The sequence below is a fragment of the Phyllostomus discolor genome, chromosome 14, assembly GCF_004126475.2.
Source record: "Phyllostomus discolor isolate MPI-MPIP mPhyDis1 chromosome 14, mPhyDis1.pri.v3, whole genome shotgun sequence".
Classification (NCBI taxonomy): domain Eukaryota; kingdom Metazoa; phylum Chordata; class Mammalia; order Chiroptera; family Phyllostomidae; genus Phyllostomus; species Phyllostomus discolor.
In genome coordinates this window covers 31,641,759-31,657,571 of record NC_040916.2, presented here as the reverse complement: position 1 = coordinate 31,657,571, position 15,813 = coordinate 31,641,759, and the positions used below count along the sequence as shown (strand labels likewise).

At 53.6% G+C, this 15,813-nt stretch overlaps 1 protein-coding gene across 5 annotated transcripts in view; it reads right to left on the bottom strand.

Moving 5' to 3' along the window:
- CDC14A (cell division cycle 14A) overlaps positions 1–15,813 on the bottom strand; it is a 100,083-nt gene that overhangs the window by 55,648 nt on the left and 28,622 nt on the right. For 4 of the 5 annotated variants that reach the window (XM_036015899.1, XM_036015900.1, XM_028502743.2 and 1 more), the window contains exon 5: positions 2,734–2,813. The exons of the other annotated variant lie outside the window; for it this stretch is intronic. In XM_036015899.1, the coding sequence (XP_035871792.1) occupies positions 2,734–2,813 (80 nt within the window). The remainder of the gene's footprint in view (positions 1–2,733; positions 2,814–15,813) is intronic. 5 annotated transcript variants of the gene reach the window in all.

Below are 15,813 nucleotides of genomic sequence, written 5' to 3'. Positions count from 1 at the left end.
GCCACCTCGTCACCCTGCTCATCTTGGGACCCGGGAGGCTACCGCAGTGACTGGCGCACACACTGTTCTCTGGCACACGATGAGCAGAGCCCGATCGGCCCTCAAGAGCAGGGTCAGCCATGCGTGGTGGAGAGTCAGCCATGCAAGCAAGTCATCACGACACAGACGTCTGCTCGGATGGCATGAGGTGCTCACGTGATAGGGTGTCATTCCCCCCTTTCCCTCTCCTCCCTGCTCCACCCCCTCCCTCTGGTCACCACCACACTGTGGTCTGTGTCTGTGAGGTGGTTTTGGTTTTGTTTTTGCTCAATCCCTTCGCCTCCTCCTGAAGATGATTCCTGAGGCCACTGCCCTGGCCTGGGCCATAGACTAACCTCAACTCACATCTTATCTTAGCACTAGCGAGAATTAAGCTTCTTTCATCAAGTTCCAGCAAACTCGCAGTACTATCTTTCCCACTAAGTCATAAATGCACCACTTTGCCATATTCTCTGCCCCCCACATATGGCTCGCGAAGAGTCTGGATGTAGAAATGCAGCTGGATATGAACACAGCTCCTGGGGTCTTGAAAGACACAGAGCTATGTTCAAGGTCAACCTATTAGCCAGAAACAGGAGCTGACACCAAGCACAAAGGCCTCATGTTTGCATTCAGCATGCTTTTTCATGTGAGTGGCTTTACCAAACAGATTACGAAACGCTCTTTATGTCTAACAACAATAGTGTAATTTTCTTTATAGTATTGTCTGAGTTTCTTTCTTCTAAAATACATTTGAGACCACTGGAATTAAAAAACGACAATTAAAGTGATAGCAAACAACCCAAAGATCTACCTGTCAGAGACGGGTGAAATGCACTGTTGAACATGGTACAGAAATAAGACAGAATGAGGAAGGAAGCTGTTTACACACTAGTATGAAAAGACAGCCAAGAGGAGTTACATGACAAAACTCACGGTGCAGAACAGTGAACGCCGTGTGCCACGTTCTGTGGTAAGAATGGGGAAACTGAGAATGTATGTCTTTATTTGCTTATCTGCGCATACAGAAACTCCAGAGGGACAGACAGGGTATATAAACTAACACAGAGGTTACCGAGAAGGAACCGAACAGGTGAGGATCGAGGGTGAGAGGGAGCATTTTCACTGTAAACCTTCTTATACTTTAAAAAATGTTTAAGCCCTGGCTGGTGTAGCTCAGTGGATTGAGCACAGGCTGCGAATCAAAGCATCGCAAGTTCGATTCCCAGTCAGGGCACATTCCTGGGTTGCAGGCCACAGCCCCCAGCAACTGCACATTGATGTTTCTCTCTCTCTCTCTCTCTCTCTCTCTCTCCCCCCCTCCCTTCCCTCTCTAAAAATAAATAAATAAAATATTTTAAAAAAGAAACTTAGAATTCTTTAAAAAAAATTTTAAACCATGTTAATGTGTTTACATTTTCAAATACATAAAGACAATTTAGAAAAATAGACTACAACTGTAATAATTATGATTTAATTCTACATTAAGTAGTAATAACTTTTGTACTATCTTCTTTCCATTCTGATTTTCTTAATTATCCAAAAACTCTAGTTCTCAGGAAATAAATTACTTAGCACATATAAGCTAAAAATAGAATCACGGTTAATAACCTGTCACTTTTTGCCTGCCCTTCCATAGCTAATTAGCTCAACTCTAGATTTGGGGGGGATACTTCCTCTCACTGCATTACCCCCTGATTTTGCTGAGAAGATCAGGTAGAGCGGGTGCAGCCATACCCACACCCCCCAACCTGTACTACCCCCGCTCAAAGCCCCACAATGCCCCCTCCTGTGGTCTGAGAAACAGAGGTTAAGAATCCCTGGAACCTTAAGGGATTCTGTCTTAACTGAGTCATTGAAATGTTTACTAAAAACACTCTTAAGGGGCAGGCTCTGGGGTGCACCCTCTGACCCGGCAGGAGAGCAAGGGGGATGGACCTGCAGAGAGGCCCCTGGATCTCTCTGTCCCCCCTTCCGCTGCTGCTGGTAACCACGGCGTCGGAAACAACAACAAGGGGTCCGTGTGCCCGCAGGTCTGGACACACGAATGAGCCAAAGAGGCAGAAACGCTGTGATCATTCGCAGCTCCGTCAGAGATGACTATCGTGCCAGTTTCGATGTATTATGTTCCTTCCCTTCTACCTTTTAAACAACCTCAAGTTCACCCAAAGTTTTAAGAGATCTTCTTCAGGTGATACTTACAACGCCTTCTTTCCCAAGAGTGCAATGAAGAGACAGCCTTCCTTCCTCAAGACAAAAGCTAGTGTATGAGCTTAACAGGGGACCCAGGGCCCCCACTGAGCATCTGCTTCTGGGAAGACACTCAGAGGGTCTTATTCTGCATGACCAGCCCCCGGCATTCGGTCGGAGCCCACCCACGGCTCCGAGGGGAGGGAATGAATGGACGCATCAATGATGTAGATGACCAAAAGCTAACAAATCTGGACGTGGTTATTAGCTCCTTTGTGGCTCAACTGTCAGGATACAGAGAGGATTCAAGGGAAAAGTTAATTCCTAAAAGGAGAAAGCTGTTTTCCTCTTACTGGATAGGGAGGGAAAAAAAACCTCTGCAAAAAAGGAAATAATAAAAACTGCCATCTCATTTCACTCCACGGAACATAAAACAATGAAAAAACACAATAATAACCCCACTCCAAAGCAACACGCCATCTGGCCGGGAGCTGCAGCGCGAGGCTCGCGAGCAGCCAGCTGTACCTGAACGGGAGGTAGGGGGGGTTGGAGCCGGACAGGAGCGCTCGGTAGGCTTCTTCCGGTGTCCTCTTCAAGTAGATGACCTGCGGCAGATAAACAGCGACACTTAGAACGCCACCCACGAAGGACAGGAGGCTACAGGACTCACCAGGTCTGCATGTCACCCCTTCCTCTCCGAGGGGCAACGGTCACCAGGGATGAATGTGGATCTTTAAGGCAGTGACCACGCTGCCCCGATTTCCCTCTCAGCCTCTGGCCTAAGGCCGGGTGAGGGCTTCCAGACGGAAGGCAGATGCACGGAGGCTGCCCAGGGCTGTGTTCCAGGCACGGCACAGGCGCCCCGGCAGGGCCTTCCCGTCGGGGGGCGGCACAGCTGCACCCCCACGGTGGCCCTGCGAGCTCACCAAAGACCAGTGTGGGCCCAGCGCCCTGTCCTTCAGGGACGGCCCCTGCCATGAGGCGAGGCAGGGCCTGGCGAGCGCCGGAAGACGTCTGTCTCGGGGTGGGCACAGCCCCCACGGGAGGCCTCCCGAGCTCTCCCTCTGCGCTGAGGACCGCCCGGCTGCTCTCTGAACGCTCGATAAAATCCCAAGGAAACGGGTGCAAACACATGCAGCTGAGAGCACCACCAGGCAGACGCACTAGGCTCCTGAGAGCAGGAGACTCGAAACCCCGGGCCCAGCAGGACACCCTGATCCTGGAGGAGCGACAGAATGGGGCCTGCCACCCCGGCCCGAGGCCTCCATGGGGTCAGCACGCTGGCTGGCGGGCTGTTTCAGGGCCCAGCAGCCGTCAGAAGAATTCCGGTTCTTGCGGGGCAAAGACAGTGATGCACCGAGACGAACAGTCCGTGTTAAGTGCTCCGAAGGAGCGTCCTGAAAGGAGACTCGGGGACGGTCTCTCTGAGACTCGGGGTAAGATGTGCAGGGACAGAGCCATGGTGCAGGCGGGAAAGAGCTTGGCGACCTGGACCGCTGGCAGGTCCCTGTGGCTTGGGCAGGGGCGGGGGAGCCGGTCAGCTGCCCACAGTGACGAGCAACAGCAACAGTGGGAGACTCCGCCATCATTGCGGGTGCGACTTCGTGCTTAGTTCTGGCCCAGCCATCGGTCCTTTTCCTCTTGCGTCTGAGTCAAATGTGACTCCTGGCACCGCCTCCCCCGGGACTTCTCAGCATCGCCTCCCTCTCGGACCTCAACCGCGGAACCACGCGTGTTCCAGGGCGAGAAGGGCAGGGACCGGTCCTCACAGGCAGGGCCTCCCTCTCTGTGCCCGGCTCCTCTGAGCTCCAAGCCACCCCGCTGGCAACGCAGTACACACGTATTTAACGATCAGCAACCTCAGGACTAGAGAACGCCTCAATTCTGAATTCTCTAAAGAAAGAAAACTGAACGAAGTATGTGAACAATCCGTCTGCCTTGCCCACGACCGCTCCACCTTGGTCTGACACGTCACCAGGACGTCTGACAAAGGAAGCGCCCTCCCCCCGCCCCGGTGAAGGTCGTAGGGAGCAGCAACGGCACAGGAGGTGCCACCACCGTGAAAGGAGGATCTCGACGTGGGGTCCCGACTCCGCAGAGCCCGCCTCCTGTCTCGGGCCGCCGCTCAAATAGTTCCCCGAGGTCCGTTCGCACCAGCCCTCGCTGTGAACCTCGTTTTTAGCGCCCACCATGAAAAAGGGGTTGTGATGTGCCCCAGTGGGCGGTTCCGTAACACGAGTGCAGCTGGCTGCAATGCAGCAGCCGTGTTTCGAGCCTACAGACGTGCAGTGCTGGGAAGCCAGCGGCGCCTGCAACAGTGACAGCCGCCTGGGGGAGGCTCCTGGGCTTGGGTTAGATCACTAAAGCCTGCACCACAAGGTCTGCCCAGTGAAAGGACGCTTCTCACCTCGGGGACAACGGCACGGACACCCGTGTGCTGGGAGGAGGCCCTCCCTGCGGGGAGGCGGGCGGCCGCCCACGTGACACACTGCTTCCCAGCGGCTCCTGCTCTTACCTGCGTGACTGAGCACGCATGACCTGTGTTCGCACACTGTAAGGGGAGAGCCTTTGTTTTTATTTTTATCCCGGTGCTAAATGATTCATCAGTGCAAAGTGAAACCCCACAGGAGCCGTGCAGATTCCAGGGAGACTCCAGGGGCGGCTGAGTGCAACGACCTTCCGCAACCCGAGGACGGGCGCGTGGGCGGAGGCTGGGGATGTGTCCCCGTGAGTGAGGGCACGGCTGAGTGCACACACACCGGGGTCATCAAAGCACCAGACCCCACGTGTCCAGGAGAAAATGCGTCGCGGAGTCTTAGGCCAGATCTCCTTAGGTCTGTCTAATACTGAAAAGAGGAAGAGACGAGGCCGGCGAGGCCGGCGAGGCCGCGTGAGAACGCGGAAGGACGGCCACGCTGCAGCCTCGCTGCGGCGGAGTCTGCAGCTCGGAAGGCAAGGGCCCTCCCAGGCCGCCCTGCTGCACGGGGAGGGCGTCAGGATCCCCACACGCAGGTGACTCCAAAGCCACAGAAATCCCCCGCGTCCCGTCGGCTTGAAGATGCAGAGACCACAGACGCACCAAACCTGGAAATAAGAAGCCCCCTCTTCCACACCCCTGCATGCCACCTGACCTTTGAAACTAGGTGACTTCCAACCGCTGACGGCGGCCGTGTCTGAGAAATAGGGCTGGGGGGGGGGGGGCGAGGGGCCCGGGGGAGGAGGAGGAGTTTCCCCTTCCCATTGCCTCATCCCCACCTTCCTCATACTTTGTACAGATGCGCATATTAATTTGTTTTCTACACGTGGAGGAACTGAATCCGTTACGAAATGTTAAATGTATACCTTTTCTAAACATAAAATCTATTTTTACTCAACACTCAAAAATTTGTTACCAGATATTCTAATATCTCGAAGACTATTTTCTCAAGAACGTTCATTGCAAAGCATCTTCTAAATACCCTGATTTCCCTTTTCTGCTTCTCGGGGGTGGGGGCGGGGGGAGTAGTAATATACCGTCTCCCCGTGTCCCGAGATTATCGTCAACAAGCCCAGGCAGGAAGACTCTTCCCAGACTGTCACCGACCGACGCAACCACGGCCCTCTGCACAGGGCCTGGCGGTGCCACGCCAGCAGACCCCGCGACAGTGAGCACACACGTCCCTTTCGTCAACTGCTGGTCCGCGGGGAGCCCTGGAAACCTTCTCAGAAGAACACAGCATTCGACATACACTTTGGCACGTTTAACTGACTGGGAGTCGACCAGTTAAAGAGATTCCTTTCTGCTTAACTAACTTTGAGGCCAGGTACCAAGGACCCCAATAACCCTTAAAGAGCCAGCACTCGAATACACATATTCATAGCATATCTATGTATATGCATGCTGTGAATTTTTTATTTAATAGCATAATAAAATTACAGTACTCCAAGCTAACCAGCCAGCAGAATGTATGGTTAACCCTTAGCCAACACTTCCCCCACTGGATTCTCCACCCGTCAGGCCCCACCTCGGCCCCGTGGAGCACCATCTACGGACACTCCTCTTTCAACAGACGATCTCTCTTAGTTTAGTGCACTCTAGAGTGTTTTACATCACTGCGATCACTGGGAAACCAGCTTCACTTGCAGTACCACAATGTCCACACGTAAGTGAGTGTTAGGTTACATAACTCCTAAAAATGTAAAAATGTGTGTGCTTACCACACATGGTGAAGCGATGTCACAGATACCAAGTGCGGACTGGCTTTACAGTAGGCCGACCTAGTCAACTAAATACATTCCTCTTGGAATTAACGGGCAAAATCTTCCCAATCAAATCCTCCTCCAAAAGCCCAGCCAGGTGACCAGCCCTTCCAGTAAGTTCGTCCTTGTGCCGTAAGCCAACCCCAGCCCCTGGGGTCCTGGGCTCCTGGGCTCCTCCCCGTTCCCTGAACGCGCTCGACACGCCTCCTGGCACCTGCGGGCTTACCTGGGCCGCCCACCACACAGCTGTCCCCGTTCGCCCTCACCCGAGCACTGCCCCCACAATGCCTTTCTTCTCCAGCTCAGAAGCCGCTGCCCTCACTCCACAGACTCGATTTCAGGAGTGACCATGACCATGAAAATGACAATAAAACGCACAAAGGGGCACAGCACGCACCAGGTGCCGGGCACTACTCTAAGCACTTCACACGGTCTGGCTCAGATGTCCTCGGGCCACCCTGACTCCCACTATTCCCCCAGCTTCTTTCTGACACGTGAAACAGTCTCCCGAGTCAGCTGCTCACGGTCACACGGAGTCGGGCGGCCTGGCTCCCAGACGCACCCCTGGCCACTTCCTGGCCGGCCGGCCGCACAGCCCTGCTGGGGTCACTTTCCTTCACCCTCAAGCAGAAAGCTCCTGGAGGGCAGCGACCGAGACCTTCAAACCCTTGCCCGCCTCGCACGGCCTCCGGCCAGAGAGACGCTCAGGACATAGAGGAGTCGAGAGTGACTGTGGACACCTGCAAGGGACGGAAGGCACGCCCACCCGAGAGGGTGGGTCCCGTTCCATGATTTCTAAATCCTGCCCCACTGCAGTGGCAGTGCCTGGGGGAGCTAATGAAATCCACTGCCCGAGCCAGTGGCCCAAGAGCACCCCTGGGCCCGGCCCGTTCTCCCGTGAGGTGCGGAAGGGGGGTGAGGAAGAGACCCGCACCCGCCGACAGCACGTACTCCCACACAGGTGCACGGCTGGCCCAGACCCTCTCCCCCACCTCCCCGCGCCCGTCCTGTGGCTGCCCCCGGCCACTCCCCGTGCCTGCTAAGAGGCAGGAAGCTGGAGGTGGAGCAAAAGCCCCCAAAGACCAACGTGCACACACTCAACGGGGGCACAGGGGAGGCCTGCAGCCTCGACGGGGAGCTCACACCCAGGACCAGCAGGGTCTCCCGCGGGGGCCGGAGAACGGGTGGGCCGTGAAGCCCAGACGGGACCCGAGCCCTCCTGGCACCCTGGCAGCGTTAGAGGGTCACCCCCCCATCACTCTGGCAGGCCAGCCCCCTACGGCGACCCGGGGAGACCAGGCTCCTCCTTGTGTTCTCAAAGCTCCCTGCTCTCCCTGCCACTCTCCCCCATCCGCCGTCACGTGCCGCTGCGGCTCCTGCCGTCAGTCTGCCCGGCCGGGCCGCACGTCTGAGCGCAGGGCTTCGGTCTTCCGTGTCCCAGGGCTCTGCACTGCGCCTGGGGCACAGCACGTACCCCCAGAACGGACGGTTGTGTGAACGGGGTGGGGGGGAGAACATCGTGTGTGACGAGCGTGACAGGGACCGCCTGTCGGTAGGGGACACCGGAGTCCACAGCCAAGCTGCCCGGGTTCAAGTCCAGCCGCCTCCTTTCACGTAGGGGCCGAATGACATTGACTCAGTTTCCACGTCCTTAACTGTGAGGAGCGGATGAGAACTCTGGCCCCTAAGGCTGACTGCTGGGAGATTAGCACAGTTACCAACACACGTGAAGTGCTCAGACTGGTATCCGGCACATTACTCTTCCACAGCCAGGGACCACAGAAAGGGGGTAGACTTGGCTCCCCAAATATTTCTGCCCCCTTGTCACCCCCTGTGTCATTGAGAGTCTGGACCTACGGCTGTCGGTATTTCTGACCCCTTGGCCCTCGAGACTGGCTGTGTGTACAAACATCAGAACACAAGGCGGCAAACATCTCCGTGCTTGCCACCCGCCAACGCCACGCCTGCCCAGCCTTCTCGTATTTTTCTTGACTGGTTTTTAAGGAGAGAGAGAGGGGAGGGAGGAGAGAGGGAGGGGAGGGAGAAGAGAGGGAGGGGAGGGAGGAGAGAGGGAGGGGAGGGAGGAGAGAGGGAGGGGAGGGAGGAGAGAGGGAGGGGAGGGAGGAGAGAGTGAGAGAGGGAGAGAGGGCAATGCTGACCCGCTGTCCCGCCTCTCCACGCACTCTCTGGCAACCTTCTTTCTATTCATTTTTTACTCTATGTTTTTACCTTTGTTTTTGTTGTGTTTTTTCATTTCCATCTGTCCCCCTCCCACCGGCTTCCTCCCACCCCTCCTCCCCAACCTTCTGGTTTTACGTTGACCCTGCTCTCAGCCCCGCCTCTCCAAACGGCCTCTGGAGTCGCCCGGAGCCTGAGCCCCGGCGACCGTGAGGCCCAGGCTCCGGCCCATGTGTCAGACCAACCGTGAGGATACCGGGAGACCGGGAGGGGCCCAGGTCGCTCTCCAGCAAAGCACGTGGGGTCAGGAGACAGCTGACATCGTGCCCGCGTTCCCACACATGACCTTCCCCCGAACAGAAGAGGAAGGCGACCTGGCCGGGCCGCCTTCAGGACGGGCCGGCAGCGGCCAGTCGCTGCCGCAGACACGGAGCCACAGAAGCCCGTGGAATGACCGTCTATAAAAAAAAAACACTGCGAGGTAAGAAACTCCACCAAGAATTAAAACAAAAAACTTGAAAGTCTCTTCCGTGGCTCCTGGGACTGTGGTTCTCAGAATTCTTAAATGTCAGGGCGCCTGATTTATAAACTGCTTTTTCCTGAAGACAGCATTACGTCCCCAGGGTCATACACGAGCGCCAGCAAAATGTTTAATTTCATTATTTTTAGCAGCGCTTTCCCTCTTAATCATCCCCTCCCATTATAACCAGTGACGGCGAAAACAATGTCTGTATTCAACTTAAAAGCTCCAAAAAAAAAAAAAAAAGGAAAAAGGCAAACAATTTCCGAGTCCACATTTCTTCAAATGACTCCTTTTGTTCCAATGGCTTGTGGAAATGAAATAAATGCGTGGCGTTCAACAATCACTTACAACGGGGAGCGCTAAGTCAGATCACAAACCAGAAGTGCAACTTGGATGTTGACAACAGCCTGTATTTTATTCGGGTCTATTTTAAATCGCTGGTGCTAAACAGCCCAATTAATTAAAACAGAACAAGAGTGAATGCATCCTGTCTCCGAGAGCCTGTAGCTCATTGTAAAGGAAGGCAAGTCATTCTTCCTGTTCTTCAAGCTCCGCGTCTATTGTAAATCACAGGCTGCCAGGCCCGCCAAGGCTACGACCTTGCCTCTGCTCAATGGGTACAGAGGCCACACTAATTACAGAGGGAGGCGGGCCTGATGCCGGGTCCTATCTCCCCGGCTCATTTCTGCCCTAAAAGTACCCACCAGCCACCTGGCGCCCCTACGAAAACAAGGTCTGGAAACGGCTGTGTTTGGTTGAGGTGACGTCTGCTCCGAAATATTCTCAGGTGACGTCTCTTCCCACATGGACTTGAATGTGGAATGGGATGTACGGCGGACAGGGTTCTGTGTGTTGGAGGGCTGGCTTAGAACAGAAGTGCTCTCTCCACCTCTGCCACGGGCGGAATTCCCACGGGCGGGCCCTGGGAGCCCTCAGACTCCCACACAGGACACCGGCACGCAGCCTCAGCCATGGGTGTGTCCCCATCTAATGCGACGGGGACCAGCATTCCCACCATCCGCCCGAAGAGCCGTTCCTCCAGAGCTGACAGCTACCAGCGGGACAGACACACATCGCTTGCCAGCAGGGTCTCCGTGACATGGGCTTATCCTGGCTGAACAGAGCTCAGGGTCCAACATAGGAGCTGCTCACAGAACCGGCCGGGCCCCTTGCCCAGGGCTGAGCCCATGTTCCCCCGACACACAGAGTCTCAAAGGGCCCCGTGGCTGGGGAAAGGGAGGAACATTCGATCCCAAGAAACCCTGCGTGCCTCATCTCACAGACGCTGAGTCCAAGGCCGTCATGTTGCAACACACAGGCGGACATAGCCCTGCAGGTCACCGTCCGAGAGCAGACCCCGGACACAATGCACAGCCGGACTCGCCCGGGAGCTTCACTGGAAGGACACGTGCTCCCCAACGGCACGGTCTCAGCTCCAGACCCCTTGTGCTGAGTCTCACTGCTTATGTCTGGTTATAGGAGCAGCTTTATTGTAGAAAACCTTTCAAATTAAGAAAGAAGAGTGGGGAAAAAAGGAACGAGTGTATTCTTTGAACCAAGGACTGAATTTGATCAAGCCTAGAAAGCAAAGAACCTTCATTTATGATAAACTTCCCTCATGATAAACATGCAGAGGATACGGCCCCTATAATAGACTAAGAATCAGTGTTTAATCTGCTTAACACCTGCGACCAATTATAGACAGTCCTTAACTTGCAAATTAATCAGATTCCAAAAGCTTATTTGTAAAGGCTAATGTTTAGATCTCTGGAAATAATCTCCCAAAGGTAAAAGTATATAGTTGTCAGTTTCCTAGAGTAGTCCAAAAACTACATTCCACGTTATTGTATATTTAATACAAAACATAGTAGAAAACATTTCAAAAAACTAAAATAATTAAATAAGTGTTTGCACCCTAAATTATCTCACCTCCAGAGGGCCGAGGGAGGATGACAAGAATAAAGGGAGTCACATGTGTGATCATGAAAGGAGACTAGACCTTGGAGGGGTGGGCACGCAGTACAGCATACGGATGACGTGTTACAGGGTTCCCCACTTGAAACTTACAGAATGTTACTCACCTCTGTCACCCCAATTAATTTAATTGAGAAAACACAATAGAAGCACAACCCCACCCCCACCGTCCAAACAAAATGATCTTCCCTTCAAGTGAATGCTCAAGGAAAAGCTGGGTTACAAAAACATGGGTTGTGACCTGGCTGGTGTAGCTCCGTGGACTGAGCACAGGCCTGCGAATCAAAGGGTCGCCAGTTCAATTCCCAGTTAAGACACAGACCTGGGTTGCAGGCCAGGTCTCCCCTTAGGGGGCACGTTGAGAGGCAACCACACATTGAGGTTTCTCTGCCTCTCTTTCTCCTTCCCTTCCCCTCTCTGAAAATAAATAAATAAAACCTTAAAAAAAACCATGAGTTGGGTGGAAGAAGATCTGACTTTGGGCGGTAAACACACGATGCGATACACAGATGGCGTGTCATGGAATTGTACACCTGCAACCTGTATAACTCTGTTAACCAGTCCCCCCAGGGGATTTAATTTGTTTTTAAAAGATATCACCGAACAGGTTAATAATGCCTCTAAAGTGAACCCTGACTTCCTTCGAATGTTTGGACTGAATCTCTCTGATATCTCCATCCACTCCAAAACACACTGCTTTCCTCAATGTCTGGCATTATGTTCCAGACGGATTCCACATCTGAGGCATGGTGGGGGCGGGGAGCGTGGGGGGGGGGCCAGGACAAGTGTGAGAGAGTGAGATTTTCCTGCCATAACCAGAGGAAAACAATTGGAAAGAACAGTCAAGGAGAAAAACCAGAAACGGTCTGGAGTGACCCAGGAGGAAGACCCCCCCAACTCGCCCAGGAGGACCCCGAGCGCACGGCCTGTGCCCCACGGACTCGGGACAACTCCCAGCTCATGAACGTCTCCCGGAGCGGGAGGAGGGGGCCGGACAATCCTTTGTATTCTTCTTACTAACTAGAGCATGGACCTAAGGGACCAAAAAAAAAAAATAGGGCCATCTTATTCTTTCCAACTGAAGAAGCTGGTAGGCGAGATGTTATCCAAGCTTCTAAGACAAAGCTCGGAACCCAAATCTCCAATCCCGAATCTCACAGTCGCTCGCGGGCTACAGTCTCTGAGTCAAGTGAAGAACAGAACACCAACACCAGACACGGAACAAGGAACCGGCTGTTCTCCTGGGTGCTCACAAGGGCTGCTGCTGAGAGAAGGCCGGAGGAACGGGAGCTGCACGCAGCCACCCGGCGTCTGCGGGAAGGGCCCTGCTGCCCGGTGTGCCGTGCGTCGGCCCCGCCTGCTCACGCGGCCCCGCGGGCCTGCAGTGCCCCCCCAGGACACAGGAGAATTCTGAGTTCTTCCGTGTCTGCTCGTGTTTTAGGCAGGACCCCCGTTCCCTACGCAGTTTAGTGGTGTCACCCACAGCGGAACTGAAACAAGCGAAGGCGGCTTCCGCTTGAGCAGAGGCAACTTAAGTGCGGCCCACGGAGGTCCTGCATGCAGACCCACTGCGTGTGAGGGTCGGGAGGCCCGTCCGCCTGCCCTGTGGCCGCAGGGACTCCCCTCACGGTGTCCAGAGCACGCACAAAACGTGCATCCCTCTCGAGTCCGAGTATCAATAAAACAAGTGGACACAAGCTTTTTCACACAGAAAGTAAATGTCTAATAAGATTCCAAAAATGTGTACGTGGCTATAAACAGTGTGTCACACTTAACTATACGTATAGTCACACTTAACTATACATGCACTGAATACAGTGCATGTGTGGGGCGGGGCAAATCTGAGGGTTTATTTACAGCACAGAGGAAGCTTGTTATCTGATTGCCAAAAGGAAAATTAAAAAAAAAATCCTGAAAAAATATATTCAGTTAAACCTGAGAAACAACCCTTCCACAAATGAAAAGCAAACAGCTAGTTTTCCTAGCCAATGATGAATGAAAGATAATACCACTCTACCCATCGGCAGAAGACCAAGAGAATTTCCTGATTCTCAGAGTTTGGACTGAACTAGTTCAAGGAGTTTAGGGAGCCTGACTTGTTTCAAAGACACCGAAAGTACAAGCAGACAGACGAGGACAAGGGCCCGTCCGGCCCAGGTGCAGGCCATTACCACGAAAGCCTCCTTGCCCACGAAGCCATAAAAGGAAGGAACGGGAGACCGGAGGAGGCCTGCCCGCCAGGCGCCCCTCCCCACGCACAGGCAGAAGCTGCCCTGAGACCTGCCGGAGCCGCCGCCAGGGGTTCTGGGCGCACTTGATCCTTTTCCCGTAATTTTGAACAACCGTTGTTTACCCAATGCCAAGCCGTCTGACACTGACCACTGACAGGTGAGTTACGAGTTGGAGATTGAGGAAGCTGATATGCTTGACCCAAACAAAGAAAACAAAAAAACAAACTCAGGGTTAGTTGCCCTGGTTTGCCATTTCCCAATGGTTCAGACACGTACACACAAACCACTTTTAAAAAACACTGTTCTGACTCTACTTTTCTACACATTCGGTAGACCACTCAGGGTGAATGATCCATAGGTCCACACCAGCAGTTCCAATCAACCCTCTTTGTATTCAGGTATATGGAAGTACTTGTTTTTAATACGGCATTGTAATAAGGAACAGAGTTTAAGGTACATGAACTTCCTAATTCCTTACAGAAACTTGGACTGATGGGTATGATTTCTGGGGCTCTACATCTATTGGTAAAATTAGACACAGAAAACCTTTTTTAAAACAGAGAAACTGATCATCACTGTTCAACTTTTAATGATCCGAACACAGGAAACAAGTTTAAACGACACAAACTATTCAAAAAGTTAATAAACCTATAAATAAAACCACAAGAATAATAAACCTCATTAATAATAATAAATGATGAGTAAAACAATGAGATTATCACCAATTAAATGCTGTCTTTGTATTTTCCACAGTGCTGGGTAGAGCTCACCTGAGCTAAACAACCATTTACTGGATTCATGAGTGCCTGAGCACGCATCTCAAAAATGAGTTCATTTGGGTTAGATATCATCCCTTAAAATGCAAGTAACATGCAAGGCCGGGTGGGGGAGGGAGGGCTCACACTCCACACCTTCCAGTGAACTATCTTGAGCAACCATCGGACCCTCCTCCGCAGGCTGCTGGCCAGGACAGGATTTAAGTGTAAAAGGGGCGGGAAGGAGGAGAGACAAGCAGACAACCAGGGGGAACAGCCTTCAGTTCCCGAGGGGAAGACACCAGCTGAGAAAACGTTTTGGAGGCCACAGGCCACCCAAGCTCCCCGCCCAGAGCCGGCAGCCAGACACTGCACAACACGACCTCTCCTTCAGCCTCGCCACAGCCGGTGGGTGGGGTGTCATTATCTCTGTTTTAGGGTGAAACCAAACAAAACAGGAGTTGAGATGAGTTAGACAACTTGCTCAAAACATACAACTAAGCCCTGGCTGGCGTAGCTCAGTGGATTGAGCACGGGCTGTGAACCAAAGTGTCGCAGGTTCGATTCCCAGTCAGGGCACATGCCTGGGTTGCAGGCCACAGCCCCCAGCAACCGCACATTGATGTTTCTCTCTCTCTCTCTTTCTTCCTCCCTTCCCTCCCTAGGAATAGATAAATAAAATCTTAAAAAAAAAAAAAAAAGAAAACCTATCGGGAAGGGACCAACGCAAGAGTAAGGACTGGACTGAGTGCGTCGGGGCCGTGGCGAGCCTGTGACAGATGCCCTCAGCACTGTGACCGCACCCAGGGCTGCTCCTCCAGGCGCTGGGCTGCTTTCAAGCAGGGCGAGCTTCTGCGTTAGAAGACGTATCTTATCCCAAGCTCAGCGCATCTGTTATAACTAAACTTCCTCTCAAATGCTAGAGGTGCTTTGTGGACGTGAAGGATGGCGCTGAAAACAGGCAGGACGAGAGAGGAAAGACAGAAGAGGAGAGGAAGAGGAGGGAAGACAGGAGGGAGCCAAGGAGGGCCCCTTCCCAATGGCCACCCCTCAGGACAGAGGACGTGCCCACCCCTCATGACAAAAGATGTGCCCACGCAGCGTCAGGAACACACACAGGGAGGGGAGGGCATGCTCGTCGGGGAGGCCTGGGCCCGGAGGTGGCTCCAGGCTCTCGGATTCTGAACACAGTGTCACCGCCGGTTTCCGAGGAGTGGCAAGGGGAAGTGAGAAGGAAGGACGCTGGCTGTGCACAGCGCCCACGCTTCCCCGGACCCTCCGCCCACAGCCTGCCGGGCGGGTCTGCTCTTAAAGCCAAAGCAGCAGCCTAGCAGGCGCTGCAAATAATCCCAGTCTCCTCCGAATTGGGGAGGGGGGGCAACACAGAGGTCATCATAGCCAACCCCTCATTTCACAGATGTGGGACCCAAATAAAGCTGGGGCAGACAGCGTGGCTGACCCGCCGCCCCAGCGCCACTTCAGGGAAAAGGTGTGTTTCTAGCTCACAGGCACGACTCCGGTGCCCTACAACCGTGCTGTGGACAGAGTGAGGGACCAGGTACCACAGGGAACGGCTCCAGGCTTCACAGCAGCCACGTCAGGGGCAGAGTCAGGCACCTCGGTCCCAGAAACAGGGTCTGGGCTGCAGTCTGGCTATCACCTGGTCACTGTGCCCAGCCCACACCTGCAGTGGCTCACAGTCTTT